This window comes from Bombina bombina, chromosome 5 (assembly GCF_027579735.1).
Source record: "Bombina bombina isolate aBomBom1 chromosome 5, aBomBom1.pri, whole genome shotgun sequence".
Lineage (NCBI taxonomy): Eukaryota > Metazoa > Chordata > Amphibia > Anura > Bombinatoridae > Bombina > Bombina bombina.
This window is the reverse complement of record NC_069503.1, coordinates 883168191-883187900: the sequence shown is the minus strand read 5'-3', so window position 1 is coordinate 883187900 and position 19710 is coordinate 883168191. Positions and strand designations below refer to the sequence as shown.

The 19710-nt window shown below is 37.3% G+C and overlaps 1 protein-coding gene across 1 annotated transcript in view; it reads right to left on the bottom strand.

Moving 5' to 3' along the window:
- The window catches only part of SNTG1 (syntrophin gamma 1), a 710288-nt gene that overhangs the window by 593240 nt on the left and 97338 nt on the right, over window positions 1-19710 (bottom strand). The window contains 1 exon segment of the mRNA XM_053715033.1: window positions 14209-14343. Within this exon segment, the coding sequence (XP_053571008.1) occupies window positions 14209-14343 (135 nt within the window).

Sequence of the window (19710 nt, the reverse complement as noted above, 5' to 3'; positions counted from 1 at the left end):
ACTGAACTTGTTGCATATGTATCTGTCCCACACTGAACTTGTTGCATATGTACCTGTCCCACACTCTACTTGTTGCATATGTATCTGTTCCACACTGAACTTGTTGCATATGTGTCTGTTCCACACTGAACTTGTTGCATATGTATCTGTCCCACACTGAACTTGTTGCATATGTATCTGTCCCACACTGAACGTGTTGCATATGTGTCTGTTCCACACTGAACTTGTTGCATATGTATCTGTCCCACATTGAACTTGTTGCATATCTATCTGTCCCACACTGAACGTGTTGCATATGTATCTGTCCCACACTGAACTTGTTGCATATGTATCTGTCCCACACTGAACTTGTTGCATATGTATCTGTTCCACACTGAACTTGTTGCATATGTATCTGTTCCACACTGAACTTGTTGCATATGTATCTGTCCCAGACTGAACTTGTTGCATATGTATCTGTCCCACACTCTACTTGTTGCATATCTATCTGTCCCACACTGAACTTGTTGCATATGTATCTGTCCCACACTGAACTTGTTGCATATGTATCTGTTCCACACTGAACTTGTTGCATATGTATCTGTCCCACACTGAACTTGTTGCATATGTATCTGTCCCACACTGAACTTGTTGCATATGTATCTGTCCCACACTCTACTTGTTGCATATGTATCTGTCCAACACTGAACTTGTTGCATATCTATCTGTCCCACACTGAACTTGTTGCATATGTATCTGTTCCACACTGAACTTGTTGCATATGTATCTGTTCCACACTGAACTTGTTGCATATGTATCTGTCCCACACTCTACTTGTTGCATATCTATCTGTCCCACACTGAACGTGTTGCATATGTATCTGTCCCACACTGAACTTGTTGCATATCTATCTGTTCCACACTGAACTTGTTGCATATGTATCTGTCCCACACTGAACTTGTTGCATATGTACTGTCCCACACTGAACTTGTTGCATATGTATCTGTCCCACACTCTACTTGTTGCATATCTATCTGTCCCACACTGAACTTGTTGTATATGTATCTGTCCCACACTGAACTTGTTGCATATGTACTCTGTTCCACACTGAACTTGTTGCATATGTATCTGTCCCACACTGAACTTGTTGTATATGTATCTGTCCCACACTGAACTTGTTGCATATGTATCTGTCCCCACACTGAACTTGTTGTATATCTATCTGTTCCACACTGAACTTGTTGCATATGTGTCTGTCCCACACTGAACTTGTTGCATATGTATCTGTCCCACACTGAACTTGTTGCATATGTACCTGTCCCACACTCTACTTGTTGCATATGTATCTGTCCCACACTGAACTTGGTTGCATATCGTGTCTGTTCCACACTGAACTTGTTGCATATCTATCTGTTCCACACTGAACTTGTTGCATATGTATCTGTTCCACACTGAACTTGTTGCATATGTATCTGTTCCACACTGAACTTGTTGCATATGTATCTGTCCCACACTGAACTTGTTGCATATGTATCTGTCCCACACTGAACTTGTTGCATATGTATCTGTCCCACACTCTACTTGTTGCATATGTATCTGTCCAACACTGAACTTGTTGCATATCTATCTGTCCCCACACTGAACTTGTTGCATATGTATCTGTGCCACACTGAACTTGTTGCATATGTATCTGTTCCACACTGAACTTGTTGCATATGTATCTGTCCCACACTCTACTTGTTGCATATCTATCTGTCCCACACTGAACATGTTGCATATGTATCTGTCCCACACTAAACTTGTTGCATATCTATCTGTCCACACTGAACTTGTTTCATATGTATCTGTCCCACACTGAACTTGTTGCATATGTATCTGTCCCACACTGAACTTGTTGCATATGTATCTGTCCCACACTCTACTTGTTGCATATCTATCTGTCCCACACTGAACTTGTTGTATATGTATCTGTCCCCACACTGAACTTGTTGCATATGTATCTGTTCCACACTGAACTTGTTGCATATGTATCTGTCCCACACTGAACTTGTTGTATATGTATCTGTCCCACACTGAACTTGTTGCATATGTATCTGTCCCACACTGAACTTGTTGTATATCTATCTGTTCCACACTGAACTTGTTGCATATGTGTCTGTCCCACACTGAACTTGTTGCATATGTATCTGTCCCACACTGAACTTGTTGCATATGTACCTGTCCCACACTCTACTTGTTGCATATGTATCTGTTCCACACTGAACTTGTTGCATATGTGTCTGTTCCACACTGAACTTGTTGCATATGTATCTGTCCCACACTGAACTTGTTGCATATGTATCTGTCCCACACTGAACGTGTTGCATATGTGTCTGTTCCACACTGAACTTGTTGCATATGTATCTGTCCCACACTGAACTTGTTGCATATCTATCTGTCCCACACTGAACGTGTTGCATATGTATCTGTCCCACACTGAACTTGTTGCATATGTATCTGTCCCACACTGAACTTGTTGCATATGCTATCTGTTCCACACTGAACTTGTTGCATATGTATCTGTTCCACACTGAACTTGTTGCATATGTATCTGTCCCAGACTGAACTTGTTGCATATGTATCTGTCCCACACTCTACTTGTTGCATATCTATCTGTCCCACACTGAACTTGTTGCATATGTATCTGTCCCACACTGAACTTGTTGCATATCTATCTGTTCCACACTGAACTTGTTGCATATGTATCTGTCTCACACTGAACTTGTTGCATATGTATCTGTTCCCACACTGAACTTGTTGCATATGTATCTGTCCCACACTGAACTTGTTGCATATGCTATCTGTCCCACACTGAACTTGTTGCATATGTATCTGTCCCACACTCTACTTGTTGCATATGTATCTGTCCAACACTGAACTTGTTGCATATCTATCTGTCCCACACTGAACTTGTTGCATATGTATCTGTTCCACACTGAACTTGTTGCATATGTATCTGTTCCACACTGAACTTGTTGCATATGTATCTGTCCCACACTCTACTTGTTGCATATCTTTCTGTCCCACACTGAACGTGTTGCATATGTATCTGTCCCACACTGAACTTGTTGCATATCTATCTGTTCCACACTGAACTTGTTGCATATGTATCTGTCCCACACTGAACTTGTTGCATATGTATCTGTCCCCACACTGAACTTGTTGCATATGTATCTGTCCCACACTCTACTTGTTGCATATCTATCTGTCCCACACTGAACTTGTTGTATATGTATCTGTCCCACACTGAACTTGTTGCATATGTATCTGTTCCACACTGAACTTGTTGCATATGTATCTGTCCCACACTGAACTTGTTGTATATGTATCTGTCCCACACTGAACTTGTTGCATATGTATCTGTCCCCACACTGAACTTGTTGTATATCTATCTGTTCCACACTGAACTTGTTGCATATGTGTCTGTCCCACACTGAACTTGTTGCATATGTATCTGTCCCACACTGAACTTGTTGCATATGTACCTGTCCCACACTCTACTTGTTGCATATGTATCTGTTCCACACTGAACTTGTTGCATATGTGTCTGTTCCACACTGAACTTGTTGCATATCTATCTGTTCCACACTGAACTTGTTGCATATGTATCTGTCCCACACTGAACTTGTTGCATATGTATCTGTTCCACACTGAACTTGTTGCATATGTATCTGTCCCACACTGAACTTGTTGCATATGTATCTGTCCCACACTGAACTTGTTGCATATGTATCTGTCCCACACTCTACTTGTTGCATATGTATCTGTCCAACACTGAACTTGTTGCATATCTATCTGTCCCACACTGAACTTGTTGCATATGTATCTGTTCCACACTGAACTTGTTGCATATGTATCTGTCCAACACTGAACTTGTTGCATATGTATCTGTCCCACACTGAACTTGTTGCATATCTATCTGTTCCACACTGAACTTGTTGCATATGTATCTGTTCCACACTGAACTTGTTGCATATGTATCTGTTCCACACTGAACTTGTTGCATATGTATCTGTTCCACACTGAACTTGTTGCATATGTATCTGTCCCACACTCTACTTGTTGCATATCTATCTGTCCCACACTGAACGTGTTGCATATGTATCTGTCCCACACTAAACTTGTTGCATATCTATCTGTTCCACACTGAACTTGTTTCATATGTATCTGTCCCACACTGAACTTGTTGCATATGTATCTGTCCCACACTGAACTTGTTGCATATGTATCTGTCCCACACTCTACTTGTTGCATATCTATCTGTCCCACACTGAACTTGTTGTATATGTATCTGTCCCACACTGAACTTGTTGCATATGTATCTGTTCCACACTGAACTTGTTGCATATGTATCTGTCCCACACTGAACTTGTTGTATATGTATCTGTCCCACACTGAACTTGTTGCATATGTATCTGTCCCACACTGAACTTGTTGTATATCTATCTGTTCCACACTGAACTTGTTGCATATGTGTCTGTCCCACACTGAACTTGTTGCATATGTATCTGTCCCACACTGAACTTGTTGCATATGTACCTGTCCCACACTCTACTTGTTGCATATGTATCTGTTCCACACTGAACTTGTTGCATATGTGTCTGTTCCACACTGAACTTGTTGCATATGTATCTGTTCCACACTGAACTTGTTGCATATGTATCTGTTCCACACTGAACTTGTTGCATATGTATCTGTTCCACACTGAACTTGTTGCATATGTATCTGTCCCACACTGAACTTGTTGCATATGTATCTGTTCCACACTGAACTTGTTGCATATGTGTCTGTCCCACACTGAACTTGTTGCATATCTATCTGTCCCACACTGAATGAGTTAGTTTAGAAATATATTGAAATAAGACTTTTAATTTTAATGCTATGACTTCATATCCATCCAGGACATTAGAATAATTTTACAACACATGTATTACACCTTTGATGCTTTATATGATGTCCATATAACCCATAAATATTATAATATAATATATGATATAATACATATAATTATGCTACATAAAATCGTCTACACTATAAATTTGGCCTTAAAACATGTACGAAAATGAAATGTTAATCTCTTTGCAAATTTAGAAGATTTCATTCTGAACTCAGATACATGCCATATATTAAATAGATATACATTGTATCTGCCTTGTGTGGACCTAGTACAGAAGTATGATGACCAGTCTCCTATACTATTTTCTTCATTTTGTATTTTATTATTTATTTTATAATGACATCCCATATAGAAATAAAACACAGACAGACAGGGGAAATGTGTTAATAAGCAAACTCTCTAGTCACATGACTACCACAACATATTTGTTTGCCATCAATCCATGCACATACATGAATTGTGAATCTTTTTGCAAGTTTCATTATAACCTCTATAACACTACTATTAAACATTTAGAAAAAATAGCATAACTAACTTACCAATTGTGAGACTAAAAACTGTCACATTTAAAACAAAAACAAAGAGGTGTATCTGTATTAAATATGTGCACAGTATCTTTAGAAGAAATCTGATTGTGCTTAAACCATTTAATTTAGATATTTTATACTTCTCAGACTTCTGGTATTAGTACAAAATAATGTATGATATATGTTGTGCTAATAAAACAATTATTATGGCTCTTTTATGAAGCTGCACATACAGCCTTAGAGGCCTTGTGATTCATGTTTGCTCATGCCATTCTGCAACTACAAGTTAAGGAGCTTCAGTCATAAGACTGCATCTTATTGACCAATTCTCATCCTGGACTCATTTATCCACAATGATTGGCAAGCCCTGATTTCGTGCATAGAGTAATGAAGGCCCTGAACACAGGAGGACATGCTTCTTGCCTCTGCACTTTGTCTCTCAACACTTACATACATGGAGGCCAAAGAGGCTATATAAGCCAACCAGACTGATTTTAGTTTTATTCTTGTACTGGTTGTCAGTTGGTCATTCTGTCTGTAGGTCTTGTCTGGCCACGCCAGTACCTAATCTATGCATCAGCCAGGTATGAAAAAAAAATTTGCTTACTGCACAGAATAAATCAGATTAGATGTGTTAGATCAGATTAACTATGACAATTTAAATCCATGTTCATCCATATTGACATTACATTTTATAATCAATCTAACATTACAATAAGCTAAACTTTTTCAAAGTTATAACGATCTGGTATAGAAAACAACATCTGCAAATGTGTCCATTAGTTCATTAAATTACTAATAATACAAAAATTAATTACTTCAAGTTTTCAAGTGTTATATGTTTCATGAAGGTTTGTAATAGATTTATCATAGAAATGCCACTTTCCTTGACACAGCTAACATATGTAATTGAAAATCTCCTGAGGAAAAGCCATTTCCATAGCAACTACATCATGAGCACAAATCAAATGCATCAATGGAAAAGGGCTGTATTTAAACTACAACATGCACATAATAATTTATAAATAATAATGTATAAATAAAACAACATGAAACATACAACTTTACAACAATTTCTATAGTATGTCACCTAATACACTGTTTCTAAATGTTTTGCTTACAGAAATGCAGGACAGCACTGGATTCATAAGTAAAACTACATCTTATGGAATTAACTCCTATTTGCATAATTTGTATAAATATTTAAGATTTATAAGAACACACAATTTAAAGGCAGATAAAAAAATGTCATAGTTGACAAAGACCATATGCTGATTAAAATGTATTTGCTCTGTCCTTCACATCTTAAAAAATAAAAGCACAGAAAGTGATCACATACAAAAAGTGAACAAAATAAATGCGATACAAATCCAAATAAAATATATAAACGTGAATGAGTCTTTCTATTCCCAATGTGCTCCAAATGGTCTGTCATATGAATCAGAAAGTCCACTATTTAATCCTGGGTTCCCAGTAGATCTTGAGAAAAAGGAATCTGATATAGTGTAATATATCAATGGATAACATGTATATGATATATAAAGATGTGTACTCACACTTTTCAGAGCTACTTTAAGCTCATGTATATGGCAGTCCTGATTCACAACGCTGTCAGGATCAGCTATACAGGTAAATGGAAATCCTATGTATTTCTATATATAGGTGCTTATAGAAAGGAGGTACAATAGTGTGATATCGTAAACACACAGCTCAGATGATTATACTACAAGTGTATACTCACTGAAACCAGCTCTGGGTGAATCGCAATCTCGGTATAAGCCACCGAGTCATCTAAACAACGATACAGGAACACTTAGTAAAATAGTAAAATGTAATAAAATCAAACATACAAAATCTAAAATAAATTTGTCAGTGCAAGGCCTCTCTGGGGTCAAGTATAAATATACTAATCCGTTCAAAAAGTATCAACTCCTTAGAGCAGGATGTATAGAAAGAGTCAGGACTTATACAATGTAACTCCCTCTCACGTAACTGACGTAACTGACAAGCAAACCCGACGTACGTTTCTCCACGCCCACGTGGCTTTTTCAAGGGTGATATCCAAGTGTTCCTGTTTGGTTCATTTTATACCATATGGATACAGTCCAATAATTAAAGGTAGTATTTCAGCAGAGGGATAACATATCTATTATAACATATTTCAAGGAGAATACAAAACTGTTGCAACTCTAACAAGTTAAATTAAAATAAACAAAAGAATTTTAGTGTAAAAAGACTTAGATATATTACAGCTTCATTATAACACATATGAATCAAACAGTTTAAAGGTGGTATTACATAAATGGTTCCAAATTTGATATAACATCTAACCAGGTATATATATCAGCATTAAAAAATATCTAATATATCATATTGAATTCAAATATGTAATAGCAATTCCATCAAATCTCCAATGGAAAAAAGTGACTGCTTTTGAGTCAAATATTACAAATATTAAAGGAAATGTATCAACTCAAAGTCTGAATTTAGGCCAGATGATATCAAACTATTAAGTTTGAATATCCATTTCATTTCTAACTTTGACAATTCATTATTGACATCACCGCCTCTCCACTTCGGCATGATTTTTCTGATTCCCATAAACCATAGGCTACTGGGATCTTGGTTATGATATTTTTTAAAATGTAATGATACCGGATGTTTAGTGCTGCCAATTTTTAGATTATATGCATGTTCACAAATCCTTTTTTAAAAAATCTGGTTGTTTTGCCTATGTAAAACAAATTACACTCACATATCAACAAATACATTACGTTTTTACTGTTACATGTTATAAGTTGATCAATTTCATAGCGTTTTTTCCCATTTCGAGAATGGAATTCACTTAACCCCTTTGTGATGTTTCTAAGGTGTTTGCAACCTTAACAATCCCTACAGTACTTAAAACCTTTGCTTTCACTCTACCAGTTAATAAGTCTTTGATCTCTAATATAGCTCTTAGTAAGATGGTCCTTTAAATTGGGTACTCTCTTGAAAATTAAATTTGGTCTCTCCCCTATTAGTGTTTGAACAGTACTAACCCTTTTAAGAATTCTCCAATGTTTCTCAATAATAGCTCTAAGATCTTTACTCTGATTGTTAAAATTAAAAATAAAAGACAGATTTTTACTTTCTAAGGGGGTTGTTTTCATTTTGTATTTTGTATTGTAACATACTCTCCCCCTCCTGCTCCTATCAGTACCTATCCCCATTTCCATCTCTCTCCTTTTCTTCCTTTGAAGTCCACTGCATTCGCCTGTTCTCCCCTCTCTCTCTCAGAGTGGCAGTTATCTATCGCCCCCCTGGACCAACTTCCCAATTCCTTGACAACTTTGCTGCCTGGCTTCCTTACTTTCTCTCCACAAATACACCTGCTCTAATTCTAAAGGACTTCAACCTCCCCATTGACAACCCATCTGCCCCTGCTGCCTCTAAACTTCTCTCACTCACTAACTCCTTCGGCCTGTCACAATCCACCCTATTCCCTACCCACCGCGAAGGACACTCAATTGATCTAGTATTCTCCTATCTCTGCTCTCTCTCTAATGTTGCATGTCGTCCATTTCCCATCTCAGACCACCATCTGCTCACCTTTAATCCTAATATAGATACTAAACCTACTTCCCCCTCTCGCCCCTGCACCAGCAGAAATCTGCACACTGTGGACGCTCCCCAACTCTCCAATCTTATTCAACTACGCCTCCCCCACACTTCCACTTCTGCTGCACTTGACACTCTCGTTCCACCCCAACCTCGCAAAGCCCCACGTCGTCAGCTCCAACCCTGGCACTCCCAACAAATGCGTCACCTACAAAAATGCTCCCGCACTGCTGAGCGTGCCTGGAGGAAATCCCCGCTCTGAACATGATTTCATGCACTATAAGTTCATTCTCTACTCTTACACCTCTGCCCTTCGCTTAGCTAAGCAAACCTACTTCTCCTCTCTTTTATCCACTCACTCCTCAAACCCTAAAAGACTCTTCTCTATTTTCAACTCTCTCCTCTACCCACCTGCACCACCTCCCTCATCTGCATTCAGTGCTCAAGACCTCGCTGACTATTTTCTCAATAAAACACTTGCAATCCGAGGAAACATCCCAACACAAACCTGCAATCTCCCAACTCTGCTCCCAGTCACCCCTTCTGCCACTCTCTGCACCCTCCTCCCAACCACTGAGAGTGAAGTGGCTTCCCTTTTGTCTTCCTCACACCTCACTACCTGCCCACTTGACCCTATTCCTTCACATCTAATCCCTCCTCTGTCTACTACCCTCACTCCGGCTCTTACTCACATATTTAACCTATCCCTTTCTACTGGCTCATTCCCTGCCTCCTTCAAACATGCGAAGGTCACCCCCATCCTCAAAAAACCCTCCCTCGACCCTAACTCCCCTGTAAACTACTGCCCCATATCACTGCTCCCACTAGCTTCAAAACTCCTCGAAAAACTAGTTTTCAATCACCTAACCCACTTCCTGTCCTCCAACTCATTGCTCGACCCCCTGCAATCTGGCTTTCATCCCCAACACTCAACTGAAACTGCCCTCACCAAGGTTACTAATGATCTCCTTTCTGCTAAAAACAAAGGCTACTACTCTATACTCATCTTACTTGACCTATCTGCTGCCTTTGACACTGTTGACCATCCCCTTCTCCTACAGTCTCTCAGTTCTCTTGGTCTCTGTGACACTGCCCTCTCCTGGATTCACTCTTATCTCTCTAACAGATCCTTCTCAGTCTCTTTTGTTGGTGACTTCTCCTTTCTATTGCCCCTGTCTGTTGGAGTACCTCAAGGCTCTGTCCTGGGTCCTCTACTCTTCCCTATTTACACTTCTTCACTGGGTAAACTTGTCAACAGCTATGGCTTCAGCTATCACCTCTATGCTGATGATACCCAGATCTACCTTTCCACCCCTACACTCTCTCCTTCTGTCAACTCTCACATCAGCGACTGCTTATCTGGCATTTCCTCCTGGATGGCCTCTCACCACCTAAAAAAAAAAAAATGTCCAAGACCGAACTACTTCTAATTCCCCCCTCTAGCTCCACTCCAGTCTCTAATTTTTCTATCACTGTTGGCGGCACCACTATCTCCCCATCACCCCAAGTCCGCTGCCTCGGAGTCACGCTTGACTCAAATCTGTCCTTCATTCCCCACATCCAACTGCTCTCTTCATCCTGCCGCAACCACCTACGCAATATCTCCAAAATTCGCCCGTTTCTGAGTGCTGAAACTACCAAACAGCTCATCCACCCCCTGGTAATTTCCCGACTTCACTACTGTAACAACTTACTAATTGGCCTCCCTCTCTCCCGCCTCTCTCCCCTCCAATCCATCCTAAATGCATCTGCCAGGCTAATCCACCTCTCTCGACGCTCTGTTTCTGCTGTGCCTCTCTGTGAGTCCCTTCACTGGCTCCCCATTCACAACAGAGTTAAATTCAAAATTCTCACCCTGACCTACAAAGCCCTCACCAATGCTGCCCCACCCTACCTGTCCTCAATCATCAACAAATATACTCCTGCCCGTCCCCCAAAGATCCAACAACGACCTGCTTCTTGCATCCTCTACCATCACCTCCTCTCATTCTAGACTACAGGACTTCTCTCGTGCGGCACCAACCCTCTGGAACGCACTTCCTCGAGATGTCAGACTTGCCCCTAACCTCCCCTCCTTTAAACGTTCCCTAAAGACCTTTCTGTTCAGGGAAGCTTATCACCCGACTTATTAACAAACTAACCAATTAACTAACAGTTGCCCTCTATCTCCTCACTAATATCATTCTCACCTCTGAGGTCCCCACCTCCTGTTTCCAATCCTCCTAACCATCTAGATTGTAAGTTCCCACGGGAACAGGGCCCTCAATTCCCCCTGTATTTGTCTGTAAAATTTTGTGTCTTATCGTATTGTTTCTCCACTGTACTGTTATCCTTGTACCCATGGGCAACGCTGCGGAATCTGTTGGCACTTTATAAATAATGAAGAATAATAATAATAATAATAATAATAATATCCAAAAATGCAGTTTCTTTTATAGCAGTCTCTAATTTTTCTTTCTTAAAGTTTTTTTCAAGGAATCTTTGTTTTAGGATATTAGCTTGTTCTCTAAAGATACCTTCCTCTGTACAATTTCTTCTCATTCTATAGAATTGTCCTTTGGGGACATTCTCAATCCATCTTCTAAGATGGCAACTTTCCAGTCCGATGTAATTATTTACATCTACTTTTTTGAAACTACCATTTTCTATATAAATCTCCAAATCTCAGAAGTGTATCTTTTGTTGACTACATTTCCAGGAAAATGTGATGTTCCAATCATTATTCTGGAGTTGACTCAAGAATGCATCTAACTCAATCTTAGGACCCTTCCAAACCAGTATAATATCGTTGAAAAAAACAACGTCATTTATCTGTTGATATGTGTGTGTAATTTGTTTTTCATAGGCAAAACAACCAGATTTTTGAAAAAAATAAAATAATTTATGGACATGCATATAATATAAAAATTGGCAGCACCAAACACCCGGTATCATTACATTTTAAAAAATATCATAACCAAGATCCCAGTAGCCTAAGGTTTATGGAAATCAGACAAATCATGCTGAATTGCAGAGGCGGTGATGTCGATTGTCAAAGTTAAAAATGAAATGGATATTCGAACATAATAGTTTGATATCATCTGGCCTAAATTCAGACTTTGAGTTGATACATTTCCTTTAATATATTTAATATTTGACTCAAAAGCTGTCACTTTTTCCCATTGGAGATTTGATGGAATTGCTATTACAGATTTGAATTCAATATGATATATTAGATATTTTTTAATGCTGATATATATACCTGGTTAGATGTTATATCAAATTTGGAACCATTTATGTAATACCACCTTTAAACTGTTTGATTCATATGTGTTATAATGAAGCTGTAATATATCTATCTAAGTTCTTTTATGCCAAAATTATTTTGTTTATTTGAATATAACTTGTTAGAATTGCGACATTGTCGTATTTTCCTTGAAATAAGTTATAATAGATATGTTATCCCTCTGATGAAATACCACCTTTAATTATTGGACTCTGTATCCATATGGTATAAAATGAACAAAACAGGAACACTTGGATATCACCCTTGAAAAAGCCACATGGGCGTGGCAAAACATCACAGTGAGAGGGAGTTACATTGTATCAGTCCTAACTTTTTCGATACATAGTTTGCCGAGAGATTCACTCCGGAGCCATCCTGCTTCTATGGACTTGATACTTTGAACAGATTAGTATATTTATACTTGAACCCTGAGTGGTCTCGCACTGACAAATTTATTTTACATTTTGTATGTTTGATTTTATTAAATATTACTATTTTACTAAGTGTTCCTGTATCGCTGTATAGCTGACTCAGTGGCTTATACCGAGATTGCGATTCACCCAGAGCTGGTTTCAGCTCCCTAAAGTATGAGTATACACCTGTAGTATAATCATCTGAGCTGTGTGTTTATATCACACTATTGTTGTGAATTAGGACTGCCGTATACATGAGCTTAAAGTAGCTCGGAAAACTGTGAGTACACATATTTTTATAACATATACTGTACATCTTATCCATTGATATATTACACTATATCAGATTCCTTTTTTTCAAGATCCACTGGGAAACCAGGATTAAATGGTGGACTTTCTGATTCATGTGACACACCATTTGAAGCACATTGGGAATAGAAAGACTCATTAACGTTCATATCCTTTATTTGGATTTGTATAACATTTATTTTGTTTAGGCATAATAATTAATTCACATTATTATATTAGCTCACTGAATAAATGAATTGTAAGTACTAATTTGTACATATTATATAATTTAATATTAATTCATAAATATTTTTTCTTTAAAATTGAGCATTTATGACCTTTTAAGGATTCTTTTTTTTGCAAATGTTGCCCATATTATTTTATATGTCACAAGGTTTAGTTGAAATCCACCTATAAATTATACAGTGCAAGCTTTAGAGTTGTTTGCATTGTTTATTTTTAGTGACAGTGGGCTCAGTGTTCCAAAGACTTAAGGCCCACTAGTGACTTTCAATGGACATGTCATCTGAAACCTGTCAACGCCATTTTTTATTTTATTTTATTTTTTTAAAGAGAACATTAGTATTTAGTGAATTTGCTAAAATAGCATCTTTACATCCAATGTTCTGCATGCTATTACTATTCTTCAGGGACATTTTAAGTAGTTTGTACAAAGTTTGCTAGAAAAAAAGAATTGAAGATCCCTGTGCCTCAGCTTGGTAATACCAATATAAAGAATGTAGGTAAAGAAGGGCAGGTTCCACACATAGACTTTGTATTTGAGATTAGCCATTCAATGTAATGATAAGCTTAGACTGAAAATGTTCCTGCTTACAAATGTTTTGGTCCAAATCAGTAGCAGACATCTGTAATAAATCAGTCTTCCATCATTGACAATGGGAGACTGGTTGACCATGATAGTGGCACTCTATACAGATTGCATAGTGTTTAGGCCATCTTTATGGTGAGAAATCAGTTGTTTTGGTTTTTCGGATTTTAATGAGCTTACTTGAAAGTTAACTGAAGTCTTCCATATATGGGACACTATAGCCTCCATCTGACCTTTGTTCTGTGTTACTTTGGCACTATGGTGGCTCCCTTTGGTACTTTGGGTTCCCTTATGAAGTCAGTAACAGAATGATAACTGTCTTATCCTAAGAAGTATTGCTATCATAAAATATTAGCAAAAAGTATACTTACACCTGAATAGAAAGGCTCACCAGACACACATATCACATCTTGTTCTTGGATCATTAATATATCTTTGGCTAAGTGGAGTCGAACTTTAAAAGGTTCTTGATTACCATCCTGTAGCAAGCAAATTCCTGTCTTTGCCTTCAAGAAAACATAATAAATCAAATTAAAATTAAAGCTAAAAACACAAATTGTGAAAATAATGCTTTCATTGAAATAAAGCTACACATGTAGATAATATCATTATATTGTACAAAATGCAGATTTTGTTTTGAAGAAAAAAAAAACATTTAAAGTCAAGTTTTTAATGTAATATATATGAAAGTGCAATAGTTTATATTTTTTCCCCATAATAAAGATTAAATAAAAGCCATTTAAATTTACAGTGAAAGTAACATTTAGTGCATTTTTTAGCTCATCTGGGGCGAAATTACATATGCGCCGCCCGTAATTTTACCTCGCACATCGGGGTATCACATATATGGCGCTGGCAGTCCGTAAAGTGCAGTAAGTCGGATAAATTAGCGATGTCCAGCAATGAGTGTGAATACAAATTTCTGCAGTCGCCAGTGACTTACGGCACTTTAGAAACTGCTGGCGCCTAAGAAAATAAAAAAAAAGTCAAATCTCCTGTAAAAGTCTAAACTGCCTCCAAAAATAAACTCGACACGTAAAACCCCTATATTCGCCATCAAAACCACATCGGAACTAATACTAAATATATTAAACCCTAAACCGACAACCCCCCACAATTAAACTATTACCCCTAGTCCACCATTAACCCACATTGCGATCTACCTAGTAAAAGTATTAACCCCTAAACCTGCCAATCCCAACATCGCAAACAACCTAATAAATGTATTAACCCCTAATCCGCCATTAACCCACATTGCAAAGTCCCTATTCAAATTATTAACCCCTAATCTGCCATTAACACACATCGCAAAGTACCTATTATAACTATTAACCCCTAATCCTCCATTAACCCACTTTGCAATAAACCTTATAAATCTATTAACCCCAATCCACCAAACCCACACAACGCAATAATACTAATAAAACAAATAACCCCTAATCCACCAAACCCCCACAACGCAAATAACTAATTTAATTACTAATCCCCCTAACCTAACACCCACTAAATTAACCACAAATTACATAAAATAATAAAATACTTAATTATAATTAAAATTAAAAATCCTAACAGTACTTAGAAAAATAAACCTAACATTAAATTAAACTAAATTATTCTAAAATTACCAAAAATAAAAAAGTCTAACATTACAGAAAATAAACAAAATTATCCAAAATAAAAAAATTAAACCTAATTTCTATGAAAATAAAAAAGCACCCCAAAATAAAAACACCCCCTAATCTAATGCTAAACTACCAATAGTCTTTAAAAGGGCTTTTTGTAGGGCGTTGCTCTAAATTTAACAGCTTCTTTGCATTAAAAAAAATTCTAAGTCCCCCCAAACAGTAAAACCCACCACCCACCAAACTCCCCAAAATAAAAAAACCTAACAATAAAAAAATAAACTACCGATTACCCCTAAAGGGGCATTTGTATGGGCATTGCCCTTTTACTGCTTTTAAAATGACATTCAGCTCTTTTAAAAGTGCCCATTAAAACCCTAATCTAAAAAAGAAAAAATCCTAACTCTAACCCAAAATAGTTTTTTTTTTCTTCGTAGATTAGGGTTTTAATGGGCACTCTTAAAAGAGCTGAATGCCCTTTAAAGGGCAGTAAAAGAGCTGAATGCCCATTTAAGGGCAATGTCCATACAAATGCCCCTTTAGGGGCAATGGGTAGTTTAGGTTTTTTTAGTGTTAGGTTTATTTATTTTGGGGGGTTTGGGGGTGGTGGGTTTTAATGTTAGAGGGGGGGCTTAGTATTTTTTAAGGTAAAAGAGCAATGCCCTACAAAAGGCCCTTTTAAGGGCTATTGGTAGTTTAGTATTAGATTAGGGGGTGTTTTTATTTTGGGGGACTTTGTTATTTTCATAGGTGTTAGGTTTAATTTTTTAATATTTGATCATTTGGTTTATTATTTTATGTAATGTTAGACTTTTTTTATATTTTGCAATCTTAGATTAATTTTTTTTATTTTTTTTTTATTTTTAAGTAATGTTAGCTTTTTTATTTTAATCGTAACTTAGTATTTTTTAATTTAGGTAATTGGGGTTAATTTAGGGGGTATTAGGTGGTTTAGTAATTTAATTAGTTATTTGTGTTGTGGGGGTTTGGCAGATTAGGGGTTATTAGATTTATTAGGATTATTGCGTTGTGGGGATTTGCCTGATCAGGGGTTAATAGATTTATTAGGATTATTGCATTGTGTGGGTTTGGCGGATTAGGGGTTAATAGTTTTATTAGGTTTATTGCGTTCTTGGTTAATGGTGGATTAGGGTTTTTTAGTTTTATTAGGTTTATTGCGTTGTGGGTTAATGGCTGATTAGGGGTTAATACATTTATTAGGTTTATTGCGTTGTGGGTTAATGGCGGATTAGGGGTTAATACATTTATTAGGTTTATTGCAATGTGGGTTAATGGCGGATTAGGGGTTAATACATTTATTAGGTTTATTGCAATGTGGATTAATGGCAGATTAGGGGTTAATACATTTATTAGTTATATTGTGATGTGGGTTAATGGCAGATTAGGGGTTAATACATTTATTAGGTTTATTGTGATGTGGGTTAATGGCAGATTAGGGGTTAATACATTTATTAGGTTTATTGCAATGTGGATTAATGGCAGATTAGGGGTTAATACATTTATTAGGTTTATTGTGATGTAGGTTAATGGCAGATTAGGGGTTAATACATTTATTAGGTTTATTGTGATGTGGGTTAATGGTGGATTAGGGGTTAATACATTTATTCGTTATATTGTGATGTGGGTTAATGGCAGATTAGGGGTTAATACATTTATTAGATTTATTGTGATGTGGGTTAATGGCAGATTAGGGGTTAATATACTTTCTTAGTTATTGCAGTGGGGGTTGGTGTTTGACAGGTAGATAGATGTTGTGCATGCGTTAGGTGTAAGTTAATATTTTCAGGGAGTTACGGTGCTCACATTTTCAGCGTAAGGCTTGCTGTGTCTGCCTATGTGTGGCGAGGTGAAAATGAAGTAAAATTTCTCAATTTTCATCGTGTAAGTCCTTGTGCTGAATATGTGATACCGATTTGCGACGCGGTTCTATGTTAGCTTATGGGAGTAACAATTGCGAGGGATGGGTGAAATATACGTGTCGCATTTATATGTGGCTCTGTATATGTTATACCAAAACCGCGTAAAAACCGGCGTTCCTGGCTTTTGCGGGCGACGCCACATATGTAATCTTGCACCTGATACCTAAGAATCTATTGCTCTTCTTGTTAACTTAGCGTATGAATTCATATTTAAATTATGCTAATACATTTAAAATATTCTCTATTGAATTAGACAGACAATGTGCATTTAATGGGGAATAACAGGTGAAAATGTAATTATTTGACAGACATATGAGGAAATTAAGCAATTTATTGTCATACAATTGGAAACACAATACTTTTTTTAGTAAGAGTTGTCTGAAATATTCTTAATATGTAGCTTATGATGTGTGAAAATCTTTAAAAATATTTTGGTTGCAGATATAAGCCTAAATAAATAACTGCAAATTTTTCTCCTGTTGGAATTAATATGGCTTTATATGAGTTTAACATGGCTATAGCTTGAGCGGATTACACTGATTTGTTACAGTAACAATAGTTTCAGCAAAACAGCATTTTTCCATTGAAGTGCTTCTCCAACTTTTAAGTAATTTTCCTTAAAGTAGCCAATCAATGGTAGCCAAAATGTAAAAATAGATTTTTAGTTTTAGGAAGCTTAAAAAAAAAACAGTTCCTGTATAATATTTACAATTAATCTATCTATCTATATATATAAAAATAAAACAAGAAACAAAAAATAACAGGTTAAAAAAAATAATTAAAAAGGAAAAGGGAAGAAAACAGGGTGCAATAAGTAACATAAATAAACTACAAGATACATGTAAAAATGTAATATTAACATATAACACAAAATAACTTGCAACTATATATATATATAAAATAACACATGAAAACAAGCCATTCAATTCTAAGAAATATTTTAACTATATAGTTCAAACTCAAATATGGGACCAAGTAACCAATGGGCAAAATGATAATGGAGTAAGATCTTAAGTGATCAGAGGTTGAGCCGGTTGACCCAAAGAAACAGTTTAGGTGGTATTTCTGTCTGTAAAACTGAGATGAAGAGTAATGTTGGACCAAAGTATAGAGATCCCAGTTTGCAATAATCTTACAAACTGCAAATTTAAGCATGAGCAACTTTCAAAGCATTAGCTCCTAGTGATCATGTGCAAGAGTTCACAACTCATATATGTATAGGAGTTTGCTGATGACTGTTAGATGATCCAGTTGACAGGAAAAATAAAAGAAACTTTGAAATTTGTCAGAAACAAATCTACTGCTCATCTGAAATTCAAAGTAAATGTCATTGCTTTGTGTCACGGCCCAGCCCCAACTTGACCCCGGTTCTCTGCTTGCTGCTGCTGTTTCCCAGTCTGTTGTTCTTAACCATTTACCACCAGATGGCTTGTACACAAGTTGAGGTTTTCTGGGATCTGTTACCTTAAGAGCTTGCTCTCTGGCTCCAACTGCCTGCCAGCTGTAGGTAATCATGTAGTCACTAGTATGCTGTTTAAGGCAGGTTTGCTGTGGGTCCTAGGCACTGACATTACGACTTCTACTCTGTCTGATCCTCTGTACTAGTCACCTTGTCTGCTGATCTGTTTGCTTTCCTGGGTTCTGACTTGTGCTTTGTTTGTGTCTTATCTGCTGGATTATCTATCCCATTGGCAGTGTGGCTTTCATTTGGACTGATTTCCTGGCATCTGACCCTTGCTTGTTTCCTGATATTCTCTAAGGACTGTCTTAGGTACTTGCTACTTCTTGCTTCTCCTTGCTTCTTCTCTGCATACCTGGTACCTTTGGCCTGATGACAGATTTCTTTTGACTGCTTGCTTTATGCTTTAGGCTGCCTGGTTCTGCTTTCTTTGCTACACAGCAAGTGTTAACCCAGACTGCTCTGTTATATTCTTGCTTGTGTACTGCTGGTATCCAGTTTCTGCACTACTTGTTGCAGCATACTCAAGTATCCTGATTACCAAGTGTCTACATTTCCTGCCTGCATCTTGTAACCTGTCTACAGCCCTGCAAGTGTTAACCTTGACTGCTCTATTAACACTTGCCATGGAAGCTGTGGTGTTCAGCACTCGTTGTTGCAGCATACTCAAGTATCCTGTTTGCCAAGTATTTACAAGTCCTGTCTGAATCTGTATTTCTCATTGCTGCATTCCTGAATCACTTCCTGTACCATCTACACATTATGACTACCAGTTCAGAGTTTACCAGTACTGAGTCATCTGTCTAAATTGTGCTTTTTGCCTTCATGTCCTGCCTGCTAGCTTTGACACTG